Source organism: Lissotriton vulgaris, chromosome 4_1 (genome assembly GCF_964263255.1).
Source record: "Lissotriton vulgaris chromosome 4_1, aLisVul1.2, whole genome shotgun sequence".
Taxonomy (NCBI): Eukaryota; Metazoa; Chordata; class Amphibia; order Caudata; family Salamandridae; genus Lissotriton; species Lissotriton vulgaris.
The window spans coordinates 1,625,881,239-1,625,902,689 of record NC_141691.1 but is presented as its reverse complement, the minus strand read 5'-3'; the positions used below and the strand labels follow the sequence as shown (position 1 = coordinate 1,625,902,689).

At 44.9% G+C, this 21,451-nt stretch overlaps 1 protein-coding gene across 1 annotated transcript in view; it reads right to left on the bottom strand.

Annotated features, from left to right (window-relative positions):
- Window positions 1-4,648: 4,648 nt before the first annotated feature.
- The window catches only part of GDAP1 (ganglioside induced differentiation associated protein 1), a 100,704-nt gene continuing 83,901 nt past the window's right edge, over window positions 4,649-21,451 (bottom strand). Inside the window, exon 6 of the mRNA XM_086966995.1 lies at window positions 4,649-6,669. Coding sequence (XP_086823121.1) covers window positions 6,287-6,669 — 383 coding nt within the window. The 3' untranslated portion in view covers window positions 4,649-6,286. The remainder of the gene's footprint in view (window positions 6,670-21,451) is intronic.

The following is a 21,451-nucleotide window of genomic DNA, read 5'->3' as shown; positions in this document are numbered from 1 at the left end:
CACTGGAAAACCTGATCATGATCCACAATTGCATGGAAGATGTTTCAAGATGAATTAAAATTAATTGACACAAGCTCAACGGAGACAAATATTAAGTGTTGGTCTTTGACAAAAACATATCCATTTAATCTGATTCTTGGTAGCCTTCATCCTTTGACAGTGCCCTTTACCCAAGTACTCCGTTTAAAATCTAAGAATCTTTTTGATGACAAACTTTCTTTTCAACAACAAGTCAACCACGTCTACACTGTTTGCTTTGCTTTTTTTACATATGCTAGGTAAGGGTCTTCCGGTTCTTTCCCATTCTGCTAGTAGAACAGTTGTACAAGCCCTACTGACTTTTAGATTCGATTACAGGAACTCGCTGCTACTTAGAGCCCCTAAAAATCTCTCTAATCGTGGTGCACAATTTGGTGACCTGCCTATTAATGCCTATGCCCACCTCTTGACATATCTCCCCTACTTTGGCCAACCTCCATTGGCTCACCAATTGGAAATTAATCATCTTTAAGGCAAAAAGGAAGGAGGACCCAAATCCAGACCTGTTCAAGAGCCTCAAGGGTGTAGAGCCCATTACAAGCTCTAACAGTCACATAATATAGAGAGAGGTTGGAGGCTTTAAAAAATGTTCTATTTGTACTTTGGTGTTATTAAAACATTGATTTAAAAATGTGAACAGCACTCCTAAACTAAATAAATGGTATCACTTTCACAATATCCATAATTTCCAAACAATTGCTGATATGTCATATCAATATACCCTGATGAAGTGACATGAGTAATATAAGTGTTTCGAAACGTGAGTCAGATGGCATTTTGGAAAGTGTAATTAAACACAGATATCTCCACCTATTTAAATTGATGTTTCAATATAACCTGAATAGAAATTCCAAACTCTTTTGAAGCCTCCAACTTGTATTTAAATCATCTTCAAGGCACTTTGATTTAAAATTAGAGCTCTAAATAGCACTGATCCAACATAACTCTACAGGCCTCCACACACACTCAGATCTTCTTCCTTGCATCTCCTGGCCTTGCCCTTTATGAAGCTCCCAGGACAGGGAGGTCAAACCATCTCAATCCCTGCAGCAAAACTTCTGAATTATCTACCTGTGGATGTCACCACTAGCTTTAACCTGACACCCTTTTGAAAACAGCTAAAGACTTGTAATTCACGCAGACCATCTAACTAGTAGACCTGTCTTCTCTAGTGCCAGGAAGCTTTAGATGTCAGCGTGCTTTATAAACTGAAAATAAATAAAACAATCAATCTGAGGCAGGTACATTAAGAAAGGTAGACCCATGGTACCACAGATGCTGTGCTCCGAATCTTGGACTATGCTTCATGTCATTTGTATAAGCTTTCACTCTTCCACCCTTTGCATTTAGCACATGTCCCTGACACAGTACAGTCACAACAGGCAGGCTTAGCTAGACTATTATTACTTTCTGAAGGATCACATTTCTACTTGAAATACAGTGTGGGGGGCCCTTATAGTGAACAGATAAGGGTGGTAGACGTGAGCAGGGACAAGTGTTTTGAGGATGTGACATCCCCATGCCCACAATAGTTTGCACAAAATCTAAATATCCACAATCCTTATGTTTAATTCTAAATCCTACCGGTTCATATTTATGAGAACAGATTAAACCTTGAACACTGGTTGTGCAAGAAATAATGTGTAGAGTGTTATTAACTTTACCTTAAGGACAACAGTTTAGCATCCCAAACACCTTCACTAAGAGGAGGTTTCATAATGTCTTTTCCCTGGATCCACTTGCGATTTGTGTGGCAGTGATGAAAGGAGTTAGGATTATTGGAAGCATTTTACACATACAGAGGTCCAAAATCCCTAGACAAAGCAAGGCTTAACATTTTAGTAATTTATGGTTGGAGTGCTGGTTCACATTTCAGCTGTGTTTTGACCAGCATCTTTCTGGAGGGTGAATGTGGTGCTGAAACGTGACTCTACAGTGATAAAATGTGTGTGAATTGTAACAATCATGAACTTCGTATTAGTTATATCCATACAGGAAACAACAGAGAACCAATTCATTTTAGTCCATTAAAAGGTACTGTCAAAGGGTTTGTGTTCAAGCTGTAACTTTTCGATTTGTAGACCTTTGCTGCTGTTCTGTATGTTGAAGCTCATTGCAATCCTTACAGGGTTCAATTACATGCCAATGATGTTGTTTGGGTGAATCTTCTAGTATTGCTATTTTCTGCCATTTAATTGTTTATTTATTTATTTTATTTATTTTTATTTAAATAGTTTTATATAGAAATATTCTAACAATAGAGATTCAAGTATCATACTAATCAATTGTGTGTCTAGTTTTGATGTGCTGTTTGAGGTGCATCCTACATGCTACACAAGGATAGACATATTTTTCAATAACCCCCTGCAAAACTAATTACTGCACAATACTCCTGTAAACTCATACAAAATATGTACAGGCTTCAAATAAGCAATAGATTAAGGGCAAGAACCTCTGCAAAAAGTATAATTGCCAGGGCTGAACTGGAAACCAAGCTCAGTCCTGGCAAACATGTTCAAAACAGCCCCATACTGCAAGAGGCTGGAGCTTGATTAAGGTCAAATTGCCTTCATGGCTTGGTCATGGTAGCCCATCAAACTCTGAAAGCAGCTCATCCAGTCTGCAGCCCATCAGAAAATCTCCAGAGTGGCAGAGTAGAAGTCATTCTTGTGGGATGATATCAAATAAAAACAATACTTCAAACATGCGTTGGCCCAAGAAGACTGACCCATAGCCCGCTCTGTGTGTATTTGTGTGTTGATGAGATGAGCTCCGATATACACTATATCTGTGTGTAGCCTGACCTAAAAAATTGAGTGCTAATAGACATCACTCTAGCAACAGAAGCTATAACTATAAAATCATGTTTAGACAGGCACAGGCATATTACCAACAACTAGCGATAATTATCGCTATGTTGGCTTAGCGGCAATATTTTTATCGCCGAGCTGCGGCGATTTTTATCGCTTAGGAACCTTGCTATTATCAACGTTTATCTCCTGAGCGATAAAAATCGTCCGAAATGCATGAATATCGCTGAAAGGTCAGCGATATTCATGCATTACCAAGCTAATGCTCTTAGCCATGGTATCCACCTACCATTGGATAACATGGCTAAGAACTGCTCAGGCGCAAGTGTTAGCTTTTGGAGATAATCGCGCTTAGCGCGAATATCTCCAAAAGTTGGTAATAGGAGATAGCGATGTTAGCGACTGTTTCTAGTTGCTAACATCTTGGCACGCCCACTTTGCATGTCATTAGTGATAAATGTCACTGACATGCGAAGCGGGGCCCAAGATGGTCGCTATCTCCTACTAGCTGTCGCTAACTGGTGTTAGCGACAGCTCGGTAATAGGGAGATAATTTTATCTCCGCTTTCTTGGCTTTTAAAGCCAAAAAAGCAGAGATAAACCCCCTTGATAATTTGCCCCATAGTTATCTAAAAATAGAGAGGGAAGGACATGTGTCTTACCGCCTGATTCATGAAGCAAAATTGCACTCGCAAAGGGCAAGATTCTCAGAATCTTGCCTTTTGCGAGTGCAATTTTGGCATTTGGGATTCACAATCCCAAATGCTAAAATCGCTAATGAGGAATTAGCAAATATGCGAGGATTAGCATTTAAGGAATCTCTATTAGAGATTCCTTAAATGCTATTCATGACACTTGCAAAAATTGCGATTTAGCAAAATTGGGCCGCTATTTACCGAGAGGTCAGACCTCTCGGTAAATAGCAAAAACATAGAAAAATGCTTTTAAAAGCATTTTTCTAAGTTGCATGTTGCACACACACATGTCCTTTGGACATGTGTGTGCGCAACACCTGTTAAAATGTGCATTTTAGGGGTGCTACAGGGTGTCCTTTGGACACCCCTGGCACCCTTAAAATCGCTATCTGATTTGCGAGTAGCAAATTGCTACTCGCAAATAAGGGATACTCCCCATTCATTCCTATGGGCCTTTTGGCCCGTAGGAATGAATGGGGAGAAATTCCTTTTTTTGCGAGTAGCAAATTGCTACTCGCAAATAGAGAACATGTAGGAATCGCTATTGATTTAGCAATTCCTACATGAATGCCGTTTTGCGTGTCCTCAATAGCGAGTTGCTATGATTCGCTATTAGGGCCACGCAAAACGGGCCGTACATGAATCAGGCTGTTAGTCCTAGAGCTGTCGACTTTGCACCATAGTGAACTAGTTTCAAATGTTATGTTCGGCTCATTCTAGGTGAATTGCTTAATATCCCTATACCATATGATGTAAACTGGTTCTGTTGTAAAGCACTCTGATGTCCTTGGGCCATGTTAGTACTACAAAAAATTGAAATAATTTGAGGTAAATAGTGGACTGTGACTCTGTACAAGATATTCCACTAAGCCATTCGAGGGGCAGACTCGTCCTTTCAGTTCATCCGACTGATGAAAAAGAAAACCCTACAGGAACTCATGCATTTATTTGACAAATGTGTTGTCGGCAGCTTATGTCTTCCTAAAAAAGTTACAGTATCCTCCTTAACATGTCTTATTGATAAGGTAAGTCTGAATTAGATTGCTGCATTTGGATTTAAGAACATATTACCAAAACTATATGGAAATTCATATGTACTCGTCATTGATTCAAGATCATTTATTTTATTTCCTTGTTATTCTGTTATAGTACAGTCTGTAATAAATAGAATTTAACAGGTACATCCTGAAAAGCAAAACATGACACTAACATCAGACTCAAAGAAACATTTTTTGCGATTAAAACAAGGCGAGTGTAAGCAGCAGCAACAACTTCAAAATAATAAACACATGTTCTATGTAGGAGGGTGGCGGCTCCTTCTTCTATTCGGTTTCCACTTCTACCGTTGGTAACAGAAATCACCCTCAGTCTGCGGAATTCTGACACTATTGCTGCACTTCCCACAACCAGTATGTTGACTTTTAAACTGCACCTTATGTGGGTGCTGATACAGTTCTTGGGGCTAGGCCAAGCAGAAAATAGGAACAAAATGTTTGAGGTTTGTTTGTTAACACTATATACCGAATTATCATTTTAATATGTAGGTCAAGCATTCAAGACCTCTTGTATATGCTTTAGTATATACCTACATGTGTATGTACTTTGTGGGCTCTGGAGATCATCCCTAGGACTTGTCTGCTTCCGCTTAGGGACTTTTTTCTGTTCAACTACCTCTATTTAACTGTCTTTATAGAAAACGACCAGTAGAGGTCAGTGAAATGCCAGAATTGCTTTCTGCTAAGGGACTTTCTTTTTTTAATTTTTATGGTAACTGCTCTATTTTACTTTCTTGATAAAAAACGACCAGAAGAGGTCAGTAAAATACCAGAATCACTTTAGCATTCTCTAGATTCCAGTGCATAGAAATTGTCTTCCACGAGCACCCGTAGAAAATATTTTTTTCAAATCTTGTATTTCAGTGATATGACCACCGGAGGCCCAGATTTTATAATAAAAACAGAGCTTTAGTTTATACCATTTCCCGCTGAAAAGCAATATTTCACCCCATGTTCCCATACGCGTGTCACACAGTTTGGTGCTTACTTTCCCTCCATGTTAAAGAACAGTCAATGTTTCAGTACCCAGACTAATGTGCTGCATAGCTAATTACATATAAGGCCCCAAGGGCGAGACCGATTGCATTGTTTTCTTAATTGGCATAGTTCAATCCAGCTGCCACTCTTCAAAAATCCATTCCATCTGATATAATATCCAATATATCGGTCTTACAAAACACGTGATCTTTTGTTAAATAAAGGTTCATTAATGATCTTGAGCCCTCTTAAACCTCAGAACCCCATAAAACTGCAGAACGATTCGTGGTACAAGTACAGAAATGCTGATCTGCTGACACGTTTCTTTTATCAAGTTAAAAACTTCCCACATCCTAATTCGAAGTAGAAATCCCTTGATTGATGGTTGATATGCAACCTTATAATGTGTACATGATCCGGAAGTGCATGTTCTGTAGAAGAAAGCAAACACGTAAAAGGTCACTTACTGTGCGCTTAAAATGCCATCGCTGCACAACATAAAGCATCTTACCGTTTTGGTGAGTGGGAAAAACGTAGGTCACACAGAGTACGAGTTAATTGTAAACCGACTTATAAAAAAATCAACTATTTAGTTTGGTCACTATGTGCTTCTTCGTGTTTAGTGTTTCATAGATTGTGTAACTTTATGCATAACGTAATTATAGAAATGGAAATGCAGTGGTTGTAGACTTAAACAAAATAAAAAGTACTAGAATAAATGTTGCTTTGTTCTGAAGGATGACACAAAGGTGGACAGTCTTTTCCTCATGCACAGGTAGAGTAGGTACCCCACGCCGGCCACCAGGCCAGCCATGAGCGTGGTGCCCAGGATGGTCGGGGCCCTCTTCTTTGCTACGCGGAATGCGGTCGGTAACACTGCAGATATTAAGATGTTGTTAACATTTCCTAGAACTCGCCGAAAGGTTTTCCGCTTCAGGATTCGTTCATAATAGTTTTCCAAGTTAGGACGTTTTCCATTGCCCCAGTTTCTTCTTGCAAATCCAAGAAACTTCAGCCGGTGTAGGGTGACAGCCAGGGATATGTCAGCCAGACTGAAGAACTGGCCACAGAGCCACAGTTCCTGTCCCTCCTCTAAGGAAAGGAGGGAGAACACAAGGGGGTTGACACTTTGGCACTCAAAATAACAGTGTTTATTTTTTCATTTATTTTCACTTCATTTTCTGCATGCACTAGAGTCGCAAAATTGGACAACAAGCTTTGGCAATGGTAATAGGCCTGGCTTGCGGTTTGAGTCTTGACTAAAACATTAAAGATAACCTGCTGCAGAGAAAAACCCAAACAAAAGAAACGATTGTTTATGTATACAATGCATCTGTGAGATAAATAATTTAACATGTAATGATTGTGTACTTTGAGAGATAAACTGCATGCGCGCTATAGATGGCAGACGAATACACCAGCAGAACACCAAACAGCCAACATCATGAGGTGAGAGGGCAATACTCCTCGAAGTGGAGCCAAAGTCCACCCAATAAACATATTATAAAGCATTTGTAACTTTAGGTTGACAGACAGCTGCACTGTGCTGCCAGACCTAAAACACAAAGCAGTTATTCTAACCTTATGTTTAACATGGCAGCTTTAGCATTAGGCGTAGTATTTTACTGCGCTTGTTCTTCGCTAAAATACTTCAATGCACTTCTTTCATGACTTAAAGGCTCGGTTTATTTATTTATTTTATATGCTTCTATAGCGCCTGAATAGATCCCCGAAGGGATATCTCCGCGCTCATGCTGGAAGGGAAGATAAGACCTGTACCTGAACACTACAGAGATGAGAATCATAAACTGAAATTAATTAGTGGTGAATAAATGGGTCTTAAGTGTTTTGCGAAAGGATAAGTGGTTGGTAATGAGTATAAGTTTAAGGGGAAGGGAGTTCCAGAGAGCGGGACCTGTATGTGCAAGAGCACGACCACCCAGGCGAGATTTTTTTATTTTGGGGACCTGAAGTAAATGAAGGTTACTCGATCGAAGTGATCGACCTGGCACATAGGGTTGAAAAGCTTTGGTCAGATATTTGGGGCCCTTTCCTGTCAGGCATCTATGAATGGTACAGAGAATTTTGAACTTCGTGCGTTGCCGCACTGGCAACCAATGGAGCTTAGCTAGTAGAGGACGGGAGGGAGTTCTAGATGGAACATTGAGAACTAACCTTGCCGCCGTATTCTGGACTACTTGTAATTTGTTTAGTTGGCCTTCATTAGTTGACAATAGAAGGCCATTACAGTAGTCCAGTCTACTGATCACAAGTGCCTGGACTAGGGTTTTCCTGTGACTATCAGGAATATAAGGGAACACTCTTTTCAATAGTCCGATGGCCCTAAAGCATGTGCCTGCAACTTGGTTGACATGTTGTTTGAAAGTCAGGGCTTGATCGAACAGCACCCCCAAGTTTTTGACAGTCTGCTTTGGGACAGGGACTGGTCCTAGTTCTGTGGGCCACCACTCCCCCGGCCACAATTTTGCCGCCTCTCCAAACAGTAAGACTTCCGTTTTGCCCACATTGCATTGAAGGCAATTCTCGGCCATCCAATTTGCGATGGCTCTCATGCCTTGAGCAAAAGATTTTTGCAGGGCAGAAGTGAAAGTCTTAAAGGGGAACATCAGCTGGGTGTCATCAGCGTAGGATATCGGGGTAAACCCATATGGCCTCACTAAGTCGGCTAGGGGGGCCACATACACATTAAATAATGTGGGGCTTAGGCATGAGCCCTGTGGCACACCCCTGGTGAGCTCCCTGGAGGTGGATTTATGGGAGCCCAGCCTGACTTCTTGAGAGCGTCCGGAAAGGAAACTTTCCACCCAGGACAGGGCTACACCTCCCACCCCTACATCCTTCAGACGATCGAGAAGCACTTTATGAGACACCGTATCGAAAGCAGCAGACAAGTCCAACAGCACCAGAATCATAGATCCCCCACTATCCAGTGTCAGCCTGATGTTATTGGTCACTTCTAGTAGGGCTGATTCGGTGCTGTGGTTTGGCCTGAACGCAGAATGTGAAGGGTCCAGGCCTTCTGCTGCTTCCAGGTGATTCGATAGGTGGGTGTTTACGTGCTTCTCCGTCATTTTACCGATGTAGGGTAGAAGGGAGATGGGCCGAAGGTTGGAAAGGTCTGTCCAGGGGGAGGTTGCCTTCTTCCTTATGGGGTTTACCACCGCTATTTTCCATTCCCTCGGCACCTGTCCTTTCGCCAGTGAGGTGTTCATAACTGACTGAATGGAGGGTCCAAGGATGGAAATCAGAGGAGCCACCATTTTAGCAGGAAGGTGATCATTTGGGGAGCCAGTTTTCATGTGGTTGATGAGGAGTGGAAGGTCTAGATCACTGACAGGTGGAATGGTGAGAAAGGTGCTTTTACCATCCAGGATTCTGGCTTCTTCTTCTTTCTGTGTCCGTCCGAAAAATAGAGGAAGGAAGCAAGAGGAATTGTAGAATAATACCGGAAGACAGACAGAATGATGTGGGGAAATGTGGGGGTTTTGTATCGAGAAACACAATAATTTAAAAAAAGAAAAATTACGTAGTGCTCCCAACCACACCTCTGCAACCTCTAGCAATTATAAGGTGTTATTAGTGCCCAATTTACCAACCTTTGAAGTATGGAAGGCTGAGGTGGCCTTGCCAGCATTCAATCTTGTATCCTACATATTACTTCAGCAGCGAGCGCTCAATGTACTGGATAAGCCACCAGGCGCTTGGGAGGTACAATATCACCTCTTGAGGAGAGACGAGGTCTGGCTCTAGACCCCGGCAGGATAAACGGGCAATAGGAAGCAGTTGAACAGACAGAATCAATCAGTGCCTCATTAAGTGTGCCTTCTGCCTGCGTGGGCTCGTGCAGCCACTTAGTTTTACAAGTGTCTGCCCACTTAATCCCTGCAGTAGCCTACTGTGGGCTGCAAGAGGTGGCGCTGAAATGACCCAGCAGTGAAGAACTGAGGCTGTGGGGACAGCAGAGAACCCATCAGAAGACCCTATCTTCTTCCGCCACTCCCTCCAAGACGGCCAATGACGCAGCTGTGACTACAAGAAGGGAAGGATCTGCATTATTCACCTGCCAGTCTCTCGCGTCTAATGACTATGGACTCAACGCCACTGAATGTCAATAACTATAGGTACAATGTCTTCAACTAAACGCGAGCAATGGGTAATGGAACAATAACAAATGGAGGAGCTGATAGTTGGCATCCTGTTTGAAATGATCAATTTATACTGGAGAAGCCTGCAAGCCGCGATAATTACTAGTGAAAGGTGTGCACAAAGGATTGGTGCGAGTATGTCTGAACAGAGCAATGGGACCTTGCACTATTTGTGAAGTGGCAACAGTTGCTGGCACAATGTTTGCAGAGGAGGACTCTGGGAACTTTACTACTGCTGACCAGTACTAAAGTGCATGTGATTTTCCTCTAAACATGGATTAATTGGGTTACACCTATTTGGAATATTTGATTTACAGGCAAGTCAGTTGTAAAATGGTATACCATGTACCCAGAGCCTATAAATGAATGGAACTTGTGTGCCTGCAGCACTGATTGTGCAACTCAAAGAAGTAGCCTTTCAAACCTGGATCAGGCCTGCCACAGCAGTGCCTAACTGTGCAGTTTAATACCACTTCAAAAGGCATTTAAAACTACTTACCAAGCCTTAAGCTCCCCTTTTATTACAAATAAGTCACCCATAAGGAAGGCCCTAGATAGCCCTAAGGGTAGGGCGCTATGCAAGTAAAAGGTAAAACAAGTACTTTAATGTTTTGCATATCCTGGTAGTGACAAACAGCCTATTTCATTTTTTTACTACTGCAAGGCATACCCTTCTCATAAGCCAGCATTGAGAATTCCTTAATACACTTTTAAGTTATAACTCCAGATCAGACCATAGTATCTTTTTCATGTTTCATATATTTAAAATGATAATGATAAATTCTCTAAATTGGTGAAGTCTGATTTTAAATTACTGTTTTAGAAATGACACTTTTAGAAAGTGGACTTTTCTCTCTGCTTATAACTCTGTGTTTTTGCAGCCTATCTCCAATACATGTCTGAGTTTGGGTGACAGCTACATGCGGTGCATTCCCTCTAGACAGCCACAAACACAGGACGGTGAGGCTTTTCTGCATTCTGAGCACTCATCCTCATTCATCTGCATTCTGATGGCAGATGTCCAGTAACTGTGAACTAATAACATCTGACATTGTGAAAATATACCTTATTGTATCACACATCTACAAATTGTTATCCAAGATTGTGATAGGGAATATCGAAGGCAGAAGATTGGAAGGTCGCAGTATAACCATAATTGAAAATTTGTGCTTTTAAGCTGCTGATTTTTGTTGTTCTGGTCTCAAATAATCTATTAAATGTTACTTTATTTTTGTACATAAGCACAATAACTTTCTTGTGTTTTGTTTTCACTTTATTACCGTTTGAAGTGCTGCATAAATAATGTATGTGTTGCCTATAAGTTAGGCCTGACTGCTTGTGTGCCAGTCTACTAGAGGGTTAAGCACAGGTTAATTTGTGGTTTGAATGGTTTGCTTATGTTTCACCTTCATGAGAACTGTGGTTGCTGCTTGAGTATGGTATCAGCCCTCTCAAACAGTAACCCAATGTATAAATGCCTTAAATATATAAATTCAAGGTACATAGATGTGGCGTTAAGAATAGTAAATCCAAAAACCCTCTGCGGAGTTACCTCTTTGATATTCAGTACCTCACTATTCTGGTCACAATATTATGAACCTTTGATATTCTGCCATTGATGTTCCCGACCCACACCTTTTCCATAGATATCGGCCTCTTCTGAAGTTGTCATAGCTTGGATTGAAAGAAGGCTCAACTTGATGGAGATGCAAATCGCTCTTGGTTGCTGCCGAACTTTGTAAAGCTGTACTGTACTTTCTTAGTAAGATATTTTCAACCCATGGTTGTCACCTTGCATTTACATTTTATTGAAGAGTCGGCCAGTCTACGGAGCTACAGAGGTGAGATTTCGTAGAATCTTGCGGTCTCCTGGTGCAGCACACAAGCCTGATTTTATGTTCACCAGTGAAATAGTAACTCGCTCACCTTTCTATTGCATCTAACCTACAATCAGGGATTAGTCCTCCTTAGCTCCTAAGTACAACTTTTGATCGTCAAATAAATGCTAGGAAGCCCTCAGTCAGCTCTAATTTCCTCCTCTCCTTGTGCCCAGTTCATCCTCATTTCTGCTAGATTATTGCCTAGGGTGTGAGGGAACTCTTTGGTGGCCTCACTGAAGCATTAGGTACATGACTACCCTTCCACTGCTCCTCTGTACGCCCTTCTCGGGATTACCTTCTTAAGCTTTACTTCCCTATGGCTTAATATGCTCCCCTTAGCCAGTCTATCTCTCCTCCGCTGACTGTTGCATCCCCACTGTTGCATTTTAAATGCAAGTTGATTATCTCTTCCCTTCTTCTTACTAGGGCCCCCCTCTTGATGGGTCTACCTTTCTTCCACCGCTCTTCCTATATTTCTACCCTGAACCTGCCTTTTCACTTAACCTCTTCCTACTACTAGCTACACTCATCATGGCACAAACACAGATTTCTCCTCTAACCCCTTAACTCAAACAGGTTTGAACTCTTTTAAGATTATCTACCCCCCAACTCATTAAAAAATGCAAAGAAGACCTTCAAACACAATCTCCTCAAACGTTGGCCTGAAACGCTAATATCGGCCACAAATATCTCCAGTAAGGGCAGTGTAATGACCGACCTCATCTTCTACACTAACAGAAGAGCACAATGGAGTAAGGCCCTCACTTCTATGCTTCACTCCAAACAATTGACCAAAATGGTGCACAGTTTCCGTTTAACTACACTACCTTCCCTGGCCCTTAAGAAGGAGCTGACCGTCTCCATTTACAATAATGGGAACATCCTTGTTCAAGCCTCGGACCTAAACCTCGAGTGATTTGACTATGCCTTCCTGAGGATTAAGAACACTTTAATTAACTCTAAACCGGCCACCTGTCTTCAGATCTGTACACTCAAAATCTCTGCGCCTAGGGTGACAGATGCCCCCTCCTCCCCATATCCTTCTTTCAAATCTGTAAACACGCACCCCACTGATCTATCCAACACCATGGAGGATGTGTTCATTACCCACACCCTTAACACAGACAACCCCATTCTGCCTCGCGTGGCAGATGGTTTATCTGACCTGAGTACCACCCACCTAGAGGCTCTCCTCAGCTCTGCTCCTCCTTTACCAAGCCCTCCCTCTTATCCTTTGTCCCCTGCTCCACCCATTGTTCGCTCCACACCAACTCTAACAGCCAGGTCTGCACAGGTACTCCTCCTGTAGGCTCAGGATCTTCCAATTCCAGGGTCCAGAACCTTGCTGCTGTCTCCAATAACCGGCACTCTACCCTCGCACACCTTACATGCTTCACATCCGGCCTCTCCTAATTCCGTTCTGCCTACGCCTATTCCCACTCCGGTGTCTGACTCCTGCCTCTAACATGACCTTATCTCACCCTATAACTGTGTAATTGGTCCTACTCTACCCTCTTTTACCCCTCTTGCTGCTGAATCAGTTCTAGCATCTTTTTCAAGATCGGCGAATCAGGGCATAAACAGTCCCTACCTGGAGGAGAAGATTACTGACCTCAAGCAGGGGCTCTTGGTAGTCAAAGTAATGGTGTAAAGCATACTTCAGTTCTCCTTGAAGATGGAGAAGCTTTGGATTACAGCCCTCACTCAGAGGAACGATAAATACAATACACAGAATTTGTTCCACTCAGGTAACAACTTTCCTTCTTTCTGCTCCCCTCCTAGTTCGGGCTGGAGAACTAGACCTTTACCTAATCATTAATCTAGGCCCCACAGACCCCTACCTCAGCTATCTGAAAAAGACATTCTCGCCCTTCTTTTCTCTTACAATGACTCGAGAACGGTCTCCTCCTCCTACCCTACTCTCAACATCCCCTCCATCGCTGCAGACCCTGGCAGGGAACCGAGTCTTAATCACAGATTGGTGAACAAAGAAAACCTACTTCACATAACCACCACTCATCAAGAAGTGGTTAGCTCTAATCTGCACGTCAAATCAATGCTAATATTTAAGATCTCATCATTACGCAAAACCTGGACTAACTGATTGTCACCGAAACCTTGTTTAATGATACCTCCTCCCCAGTTCTTGACATCTTGATCCCCCCGACTACACCATTCACAGAAGTGATCGACTTGTTAAAACCGAGGGGGGGGGGCATTGCTTGTGCATTCATCTCTCTAACCTCACAGTAAAACAATCTCGATGTTATGTGTTATCCTCCTGTGAACAGCTGGTCACCAAAATCTGGAATAAAGGCAAGAAGGTCTGTGTGCTGCACTTGATCTATCATCCTCTGGGTGACAATCTGGTCTCCATTGAGCAAATCATGGAGGTCATTAGCTCAAACTCGGATCAACTCTGCCGCATCTTCCGCTGAGACTTTCACCTTCATAGGAATGACACAAATGATCCCATTGTCTGCTCCTTTAAGACTTTCCTCTCTGACCCCAGCCTTTTACAGCTCTGTAATGGCCGTACACACAATAAGGGTGCCACTCTGTACCTTATCATTGCAAAAGACAACACCATACAAAGAGGCAACATCTTACACTGTGACTGGTCTGATCACTATCAAATTCCCTTCCTCATCTTGAAAAAGGGCTTGGGTAGACAGGGACAACCCCTTAACCCCTTCGATGCTGATGACGAGCTCAGCTCGTCATCAGCCACGGGGGCGTGTGCGGATGACGAGCTGAGCTCGTCATCTAACGCAGCTTTTTGAAAAAAGCGATGAGGTTAAAGCGAAACAACTGACGTGCAATATGAGAGACCTCAACATCAATATGCTAACTTCAATCACCAAAAATAGACTTCAGCCCCCCCGCAACATGACCAACCTAGATGATCTCTATGATCACTGCATTAACACGGTGTTAGATTTCGGGGTCTCTAGTTGGCACAGGTAGGTACTTGTGACAAATAGAGACCCTTGCCTCTAGTCAGGATAAGGGGATTACACTCCTAAAATAACCCCTGCTCACCCCCTTGGTAGGTTGGCACAAGCAGACTGGCTTATCTCAGAGGCAGTGTGTAAAGCATTTGTGACCATATACAGTAACCCAGTGACAACACTACAGATGGACACCAGACAAGGTTTTATATAAAAAATAAGTATACTTTATATAGAGTTACCACAAGACCATAAACAACAAAAATACACAATACTGTTACTTTAAGATGGTAGATTTTGCTTAGTTAAGTTCAGTTCTTAAGATGCGACACTTTGCGTCAATGTACCTTACGATGCGTTGCGCTTCCACGACAAGCAATGTCGCAGCGAGGGAAATGCAGCAAAGTTCTGGTGCAAAGAAATAAAGACCTTCCAGATGCGACACGCTTCTCTGGGGATGCGAGAAGTTCTCGGCTCGATGCGTGGACTGCAGCGGCGACACCCTTGTTCAGCGATGCGACGGCAACAGCTTCAGTTGCGACACTCTTCTCTCACGAAGCATGAAGTTTCCCCACAATGCGACAACTACAGCGGCGACATCCACAATGCGATGGCAGCAGCTCCAACGGTGGCGCGCTTCTCGGGGATGCGAGGCACTTCTCTTCAATGCGGTGCAGTGCAACAGTTCCAGCGGCGACACCCTTGCTCAGAAGTGCGACGGCAGACACAGCAACGGCGACACGCTATGACCTCATTCGAGAGTCTTCTCTCAATGCAGTGCAGTGCGACAACTCCAGCAGTGGCACCCTTGTTCAGAAGTGCTATGGCAGGCAGCAGTGACGGAGACAATCGTCCTCTTTGTTGTGGCACGCTTCTCTCGGTGCAGTGCGACAACTCCAGCGACGACACCCTTGTTCAGAAGTGCAACAGCAGCAGCAGCGACGGCGACACTCTTCGATCTCGTTGTGTTGGGCTTCCAGCTCCTTGCAACAAGCAGTTCCTCAGAAGGCCCAAAACAACAGCAGGCACTTCCAAAAGGACTCAGGGGAGCTGGGGGCGAAGTCTGTTGTCCCTGAGACTTCAGCAGGAGGAAAGCTCTTTTCCAAGCCCTTGGAGATCCTTCACAAGTTGAAAGCAAAGTACACAAAGTTCCTTTCCCCTTCCTTTGGCAGTAAGGCAGCCACTGCAGGCCAATCCCCCAAGTAGAACTTCAGCTTGGGAATAGTCTCTCCTCTGTTTCTTTAGGTTCCTCTCCTCAGTAAAGGTTTCTTCTTGTAGTCCAAAGTGATCTAATTTCATGGGATCAGGGTCCCAATACTTATACCCCAAAATCCTTTGTCTCTGAGGGGAGAGGGGCCTTTGCCCAGTCCGCACCAGTTCTGAAGCACTCTGTTTACCAGACTTCTCCTTTCCTTTCACAGTGCAAGGCAGAAACATCAGACGCCCACAGGAGGTGAAGCTAGGATTGTGGAAGGCAAGTACAGCCCTGGAGCACTTTGTTGACAGGACTCCTTCTCTTCTTTCAGTGTGCAGGGCAGAGACATCCGACGCATCACACGGGGTGGAGCCAGCACTGTGGGGGGCAGGCACAGTCCTATTCAGGTCCCAGGTGCAACTCCTCCTTCCCATCTAGATGCAGATCTCCCTATTCACCACTAGGCTGATTCGTTCTGTCTCCTGAAATCCCCCAGCCCCGTCACTCACAAACTCCAGACAAGAAATACACAACCTAGCAGAGGCAGGCTTGAAAGGTTAGGCAAGAAAATAACTACTTTCAAAAAGTGGTATTTTCAAACACAGAATGTTAAAATCAACTTCACTAAAAGATGTATTTTATCATCCTGAGTCCAGGCCTACTAAACTCGAATTTTCACCATGTTCTCTGAGTCAGTTAGGATTATAAAAATGTAATAATCTAACTGCCCATTATGGCCTATGGAGAACAGGTAGCCTTGCAATAGTGAAAAACGAAAATGGCTGCAATTCACTATTAGGAGATGCCACACACACAGAGCATGTCCTACCTTATACTTACAATTCACCCTGCCTTTGGGCATACTATAGGGGTGACTGATATGAAGAAAAGGGAAGGTTTAGGGACTGGCAAGTGGGTGCACTCGCCCAGTCAGTGTGACAGTACCAGATTGCGCAAAGGCTCAGCAATGGCAGGCCTTAGACACATTTTGCAAGGCTGCTTCTGTGGGTGGCACAACCAGTGCTGCAAGCACACCATCATCATTTGGATTTACAAGCCCTGGGCACACTCTGTGCACTATATTAGGGTCTGACAAGTAAACTAAACAAGCCAATCATGGAATCACTAATCCATATATCAATTTACAATAGGGTGAACATATGCACTTTAGCACTGATCACCAGTGGTAAAGTGCCAAGAGTCATAAAACCAACAAAAACAAGTCAGACAAAATACAGGAGGAAGGCAAAAAGTTCAGGGATGATCCTGCAAAAAGGGCCAAGTCCAACACAACCCCCTTCCAGCCAAAACGCAGGGTAGAACAATCACTACCTTGATAGGCTTCCCTGCTTTGGGTGAATTAAACCTGGAACTGGCCCGCAACAGCAGGGGCATATTCCAGTTCTAAGCCAATCTGAACCCATTACAATTCCTCTGTCCATACTCTCAGGGTCCACCAAGCTAATCCATGGGGAACCCTTCTCTTCACCTGTGGACACCACCTGTGCAGCATCTAACCTTAGCTTGCTCACAGGTGTGTCCCAACAGACAGACAGCAAGTCACAGTGGTCACTGACAGTAGTCAGGGATGAGACCAAGGCCTTATGCCTCTCACGGCTCTCAAACCTCTGTGGCGTCAGAGAGCGGGGGCAGTAGCCCCAGGTGCTTGGCACACTTTATCCACTCTTCCTCCTGTCGGGTCAGGTATGACATCCTGACACTGACCCACCAACCCCAGGCCTGTACCTGGGGGCTGGACAAGAGACTGAGGTGGCCTCTCCCATACCCGGTCCTCCTCCTTGGGGCTCTGTACCCTCCCACTTGGACAGGTACCCCCTTCCAGAATTGTCAGGGTGCCTGTAGCAGGTGTCCTGCACAATTCACACACCAGTTCAGGGGTTCTATCCTGCAACTGGGCTACCAGGTTAGGGGGGACACCCTGAACCTGGCCCTCCAACATAGGGTCTAAACCCTCTAGTTGAACCGGGGTCAGAGGCAAGGACTCTCTCCCTCTGCACCCCCTTCCAGGGTGCTGTACCCTCCCAACTGAAGGGGTACCCCTAGAAGCTATCTCAGTCAAAACACTGATTAATGTTGCCCCTTCCTCCAGGTCAGACTACCTCTGAAACTGGCTTCCCAACCCAGGGACCAAACCCTGCACTTGAACACTTGCCCGGCAACCCAGGACTTCCTTGGGAGCACATATTCTCCCCAAGCGTGATACATAACTCATGTGTCGTGTGACAGTCTGCCTGGCACAGATCTCCAGACCCCTGTCAATCTGACAGTGCGCGAAGATCCCCCAGGACAGGAGTGGTGCCACCATGGTCATTAACTGGTGGCCCCTGACCCACTGGTTCCTCCACTGGGGACTCTTTCCCCCTCTCACCCCTCAGTCTGGACTTCTGTACCCTCCACTTAGGAGTGGCATTGCCAGACACCAGAACTAATGGAGGCCTGCTTACAGACACTCCCAGTTCACCAGACACTAGGGGCTCCCCCTCAATGGGTAGCCCATCAGGACAGCCTAGGGTCCCCACCTGGTGTTCCCTTAAAGAACCATCCAGGCTCTGAGACTGGGTTTCGGGCACCTTGGGACATGCAGCCCCACCCTCACTCCTTCTCCACTGAGACAGGACGTGAGCCCCTACACCCCTCCCACTACAATGGGACCTAGCTGGGCTACTCTGTACCTCTTCCACCACTCTGGGTGGGAAGATACCTGAGCCACTCCTATTGGGATCACCCCCAAATGCCTCTCCAGACCCTCTGGAATCCACCAAAAGGTCTGCCTCCAATTTGAGCTCCCTGGGGTCAGAGAACTCACTCTCCATGAGGTGTTGGAATAGCTCTGGAAAACAGGGACCTACAATATGCTCTCCCACAATTGGATCACACAGCTCCCCACAGGGGTTAACCAAACTATCCTTCACCTCACCATCCAGTGCCTCGCACACGTACTCCACACCACTCTCCTGAGATTGGTAAGACAGTATCTGACTGTCTCTGCCATTTAACCCACACTCTTCTGGGCGGTATTCACACTCACATACAAGGACTTCAACCCTGGGGGAACCCCTCTCCCTGCACCTTTCATCTAGAGTTGGTAGAGTCTCCCTCCCACCACTAGGACCATGAACCCCTGCACCAGTTACCCTATTCCCCTCAGGGACACTGCACACTACTGGAGCTACCACATGTCTTGAACCTCCTGGTGTATGTTAACCCCCTCCAAGTCAGGTGCCATGTCTCTGGGTGTATGTACTGCTCCCTCAGCACTAGACAATTCAATTTTGCTGCCACAATCTGAACTGGACTCCACCTCCAACTCAGCAAAGCTCAATCTCTGAGCTACACACATTTCTTGTTGCTGGGCTGAGACACTCATGGCCTCAAGCCTCTCGAGCTCCATATCAAGCTTCCTCATTATCAAGTCATGCTCAAACTGCATTTTCTTTTCTTCCAGGGCAAATTTCCTATTCTCTAACTCCAGTTGTCCACTCCACTAGAGCTTGGCGAGCTCCATTTCATGTATCCTACATCCCTCTCTGTCCTCCCAATAAAAATCAACAGATGCTATGGATGCTGCTTTACTCATGGTGGTTAAACTTGGCAGTTCTTGGCAAAAATAGAAAATCCCAAAAAGAAATCTACCAAAAAGTATGTGGTTGCGTTATGGTCTGCACTCACTAAGTAGTATTCACCAATCACTGTACATGAGTCACAAATGCAAGTCCAGAATCTCACTGCTGCCACCAATGTTAGATTTGGGGGGGTCTCTAGTTGGCACAGGTAGGTACTTGTGACAAATATGGACCCTTCCCTCTAGTCAGGATAAGGGGATTACAAGCCTAAAATAACCCCTGCTCACCCCCTTGGTAGCTTGGCACGAGCAGACAGGCTTATCTCAGAGGCAGTGTGTAAAGCATTAGTGACTACATACAGTAACCCAGTAACAACACTACAGATGGACACCACACAAGGTTTTATATCAAAAATAAGTATACTTTATATAGAGTTACCACAAGACCATAAACGAAAAAAATAAACAATACTGTTAGTTTAAGATGATAGATTTAGCTTAGTTAAGTACAGATCTTAAGATGCGACACTTTGCTTCAATGTACCTTGCGATGCGTTGCGCTTCCATCAATGTCGCGGTACAAAAGGGTTGTGGTGATGGACGGAGCATCTGAATCAATCAAACACTCACACCCAGTCAAAAGATCTGGGTTTAATCCATCACCGTTCTTTAGCCCACTCTGCCACCCCAGTTCAGACATGGCTATATGCAAATCAGTCTGACCCTGTGCCTCATGGGAACAGTCCAGCCCGAACTGCCAAGCCATGTCTTCCCTGGACCGGAAACAAGCTTCCGAGGACTGGTTTCTGTCATTCCAGCCGTCTTCAGCCCGGCTTGCTTAAATCCAGTGGCAAAGTGAGCAAGGCACTCACGTCTGAGCATACCCTGCCACACTTATGGCGGCCAAAAGCGGTACAAAAGGGGGTGGTGATGGACGGAGCATCTGAATCAATCAAACGCTCACACCCAGTCAAAAGATCTGGGTTTAATCCATCACAGTTCTTTAGCCCACTCTGCCACCCCAGTTCAGACATGGCTATATGCAAATCAGTCTGACCCTGTGCCTCATGGGAACAGTCCAGCCCGAACTGCCAAGCCATGTCTTCCCTGGACCGGAAACAAGCTTCCGAGGACCGGTTTCTGGTATTCCAGCCGTCTTCAGCCCAGCTTGCTTGAATCCAGTGGCAAAGTGAGCAAGGGACTCACGTCTGAGCATACCCTGCCACACTTAAGGCGGCCAAAAGCAGTACCAAAGGGGGCGTTGATGGACGGAGCATCTGAATCAATCAAACACTCCCACCCAGTCAAAAGAAATGGGTTTAATCCATCACCGTTCTTTAGCCCACTCTGCCACCCCAGCTCAGACATGGCTATATGCAAATCAGTCTGACCCTATGTCTCATGGAAACAGTCCAGCCCGAACTGCCAAGCCATGTCTTCCCTGGACCGGAAACAAGCTTCCGAGGACCGGTTTCTGGCATTCCAGCCGTCTTCAGCCGACTTGCTTGAATCCAGTGGCAAAGTGAGCAAGGGACTCACGTCTGAGCATACCCTGCCACACTTATGGTGGCCAACAGCGGTACAAAAGGGGGTGGTGATGGACGGAGCATCTGAATCAATCAAACACTCACACCCAGTCAAAATATCTGGGTTTAATTCATCACCGTTCTTTAGCCCACTCTGCCACCCCAGTTCAGACATGGCTATATGCAAATCAGTCTGACCCTGTGCCTCATGGGAACAGTCTAGCCCGAACTGCCAAGCCATGTCTTCCCTGGACCAGAAACAAGCTTCCGAGGACCGATTTCTGGCATTCCAGCCGCCTTCAGCCCGGCTTGCTTGAATCCAGTGGCAAAGTGAGCAAGGGACTCACATCTGAGCATTACCCTGCCACACTTATGGCGGCCAAAAGCGGTACAAAAGGGGGTGGTGATGGACGGAGCATCTGAATCAATCAAACACTCACACCCAGTCAAAAGATCTGGGTTTAATCCATCACCGTTCTTTAGCCCACTCTGCCACCCCAGTTCAGACATGGCTATATGCAAATCAGTCTGACCCTGTGCCTCATGGGAACAGTCCAGCCCGAACTGCCAAGC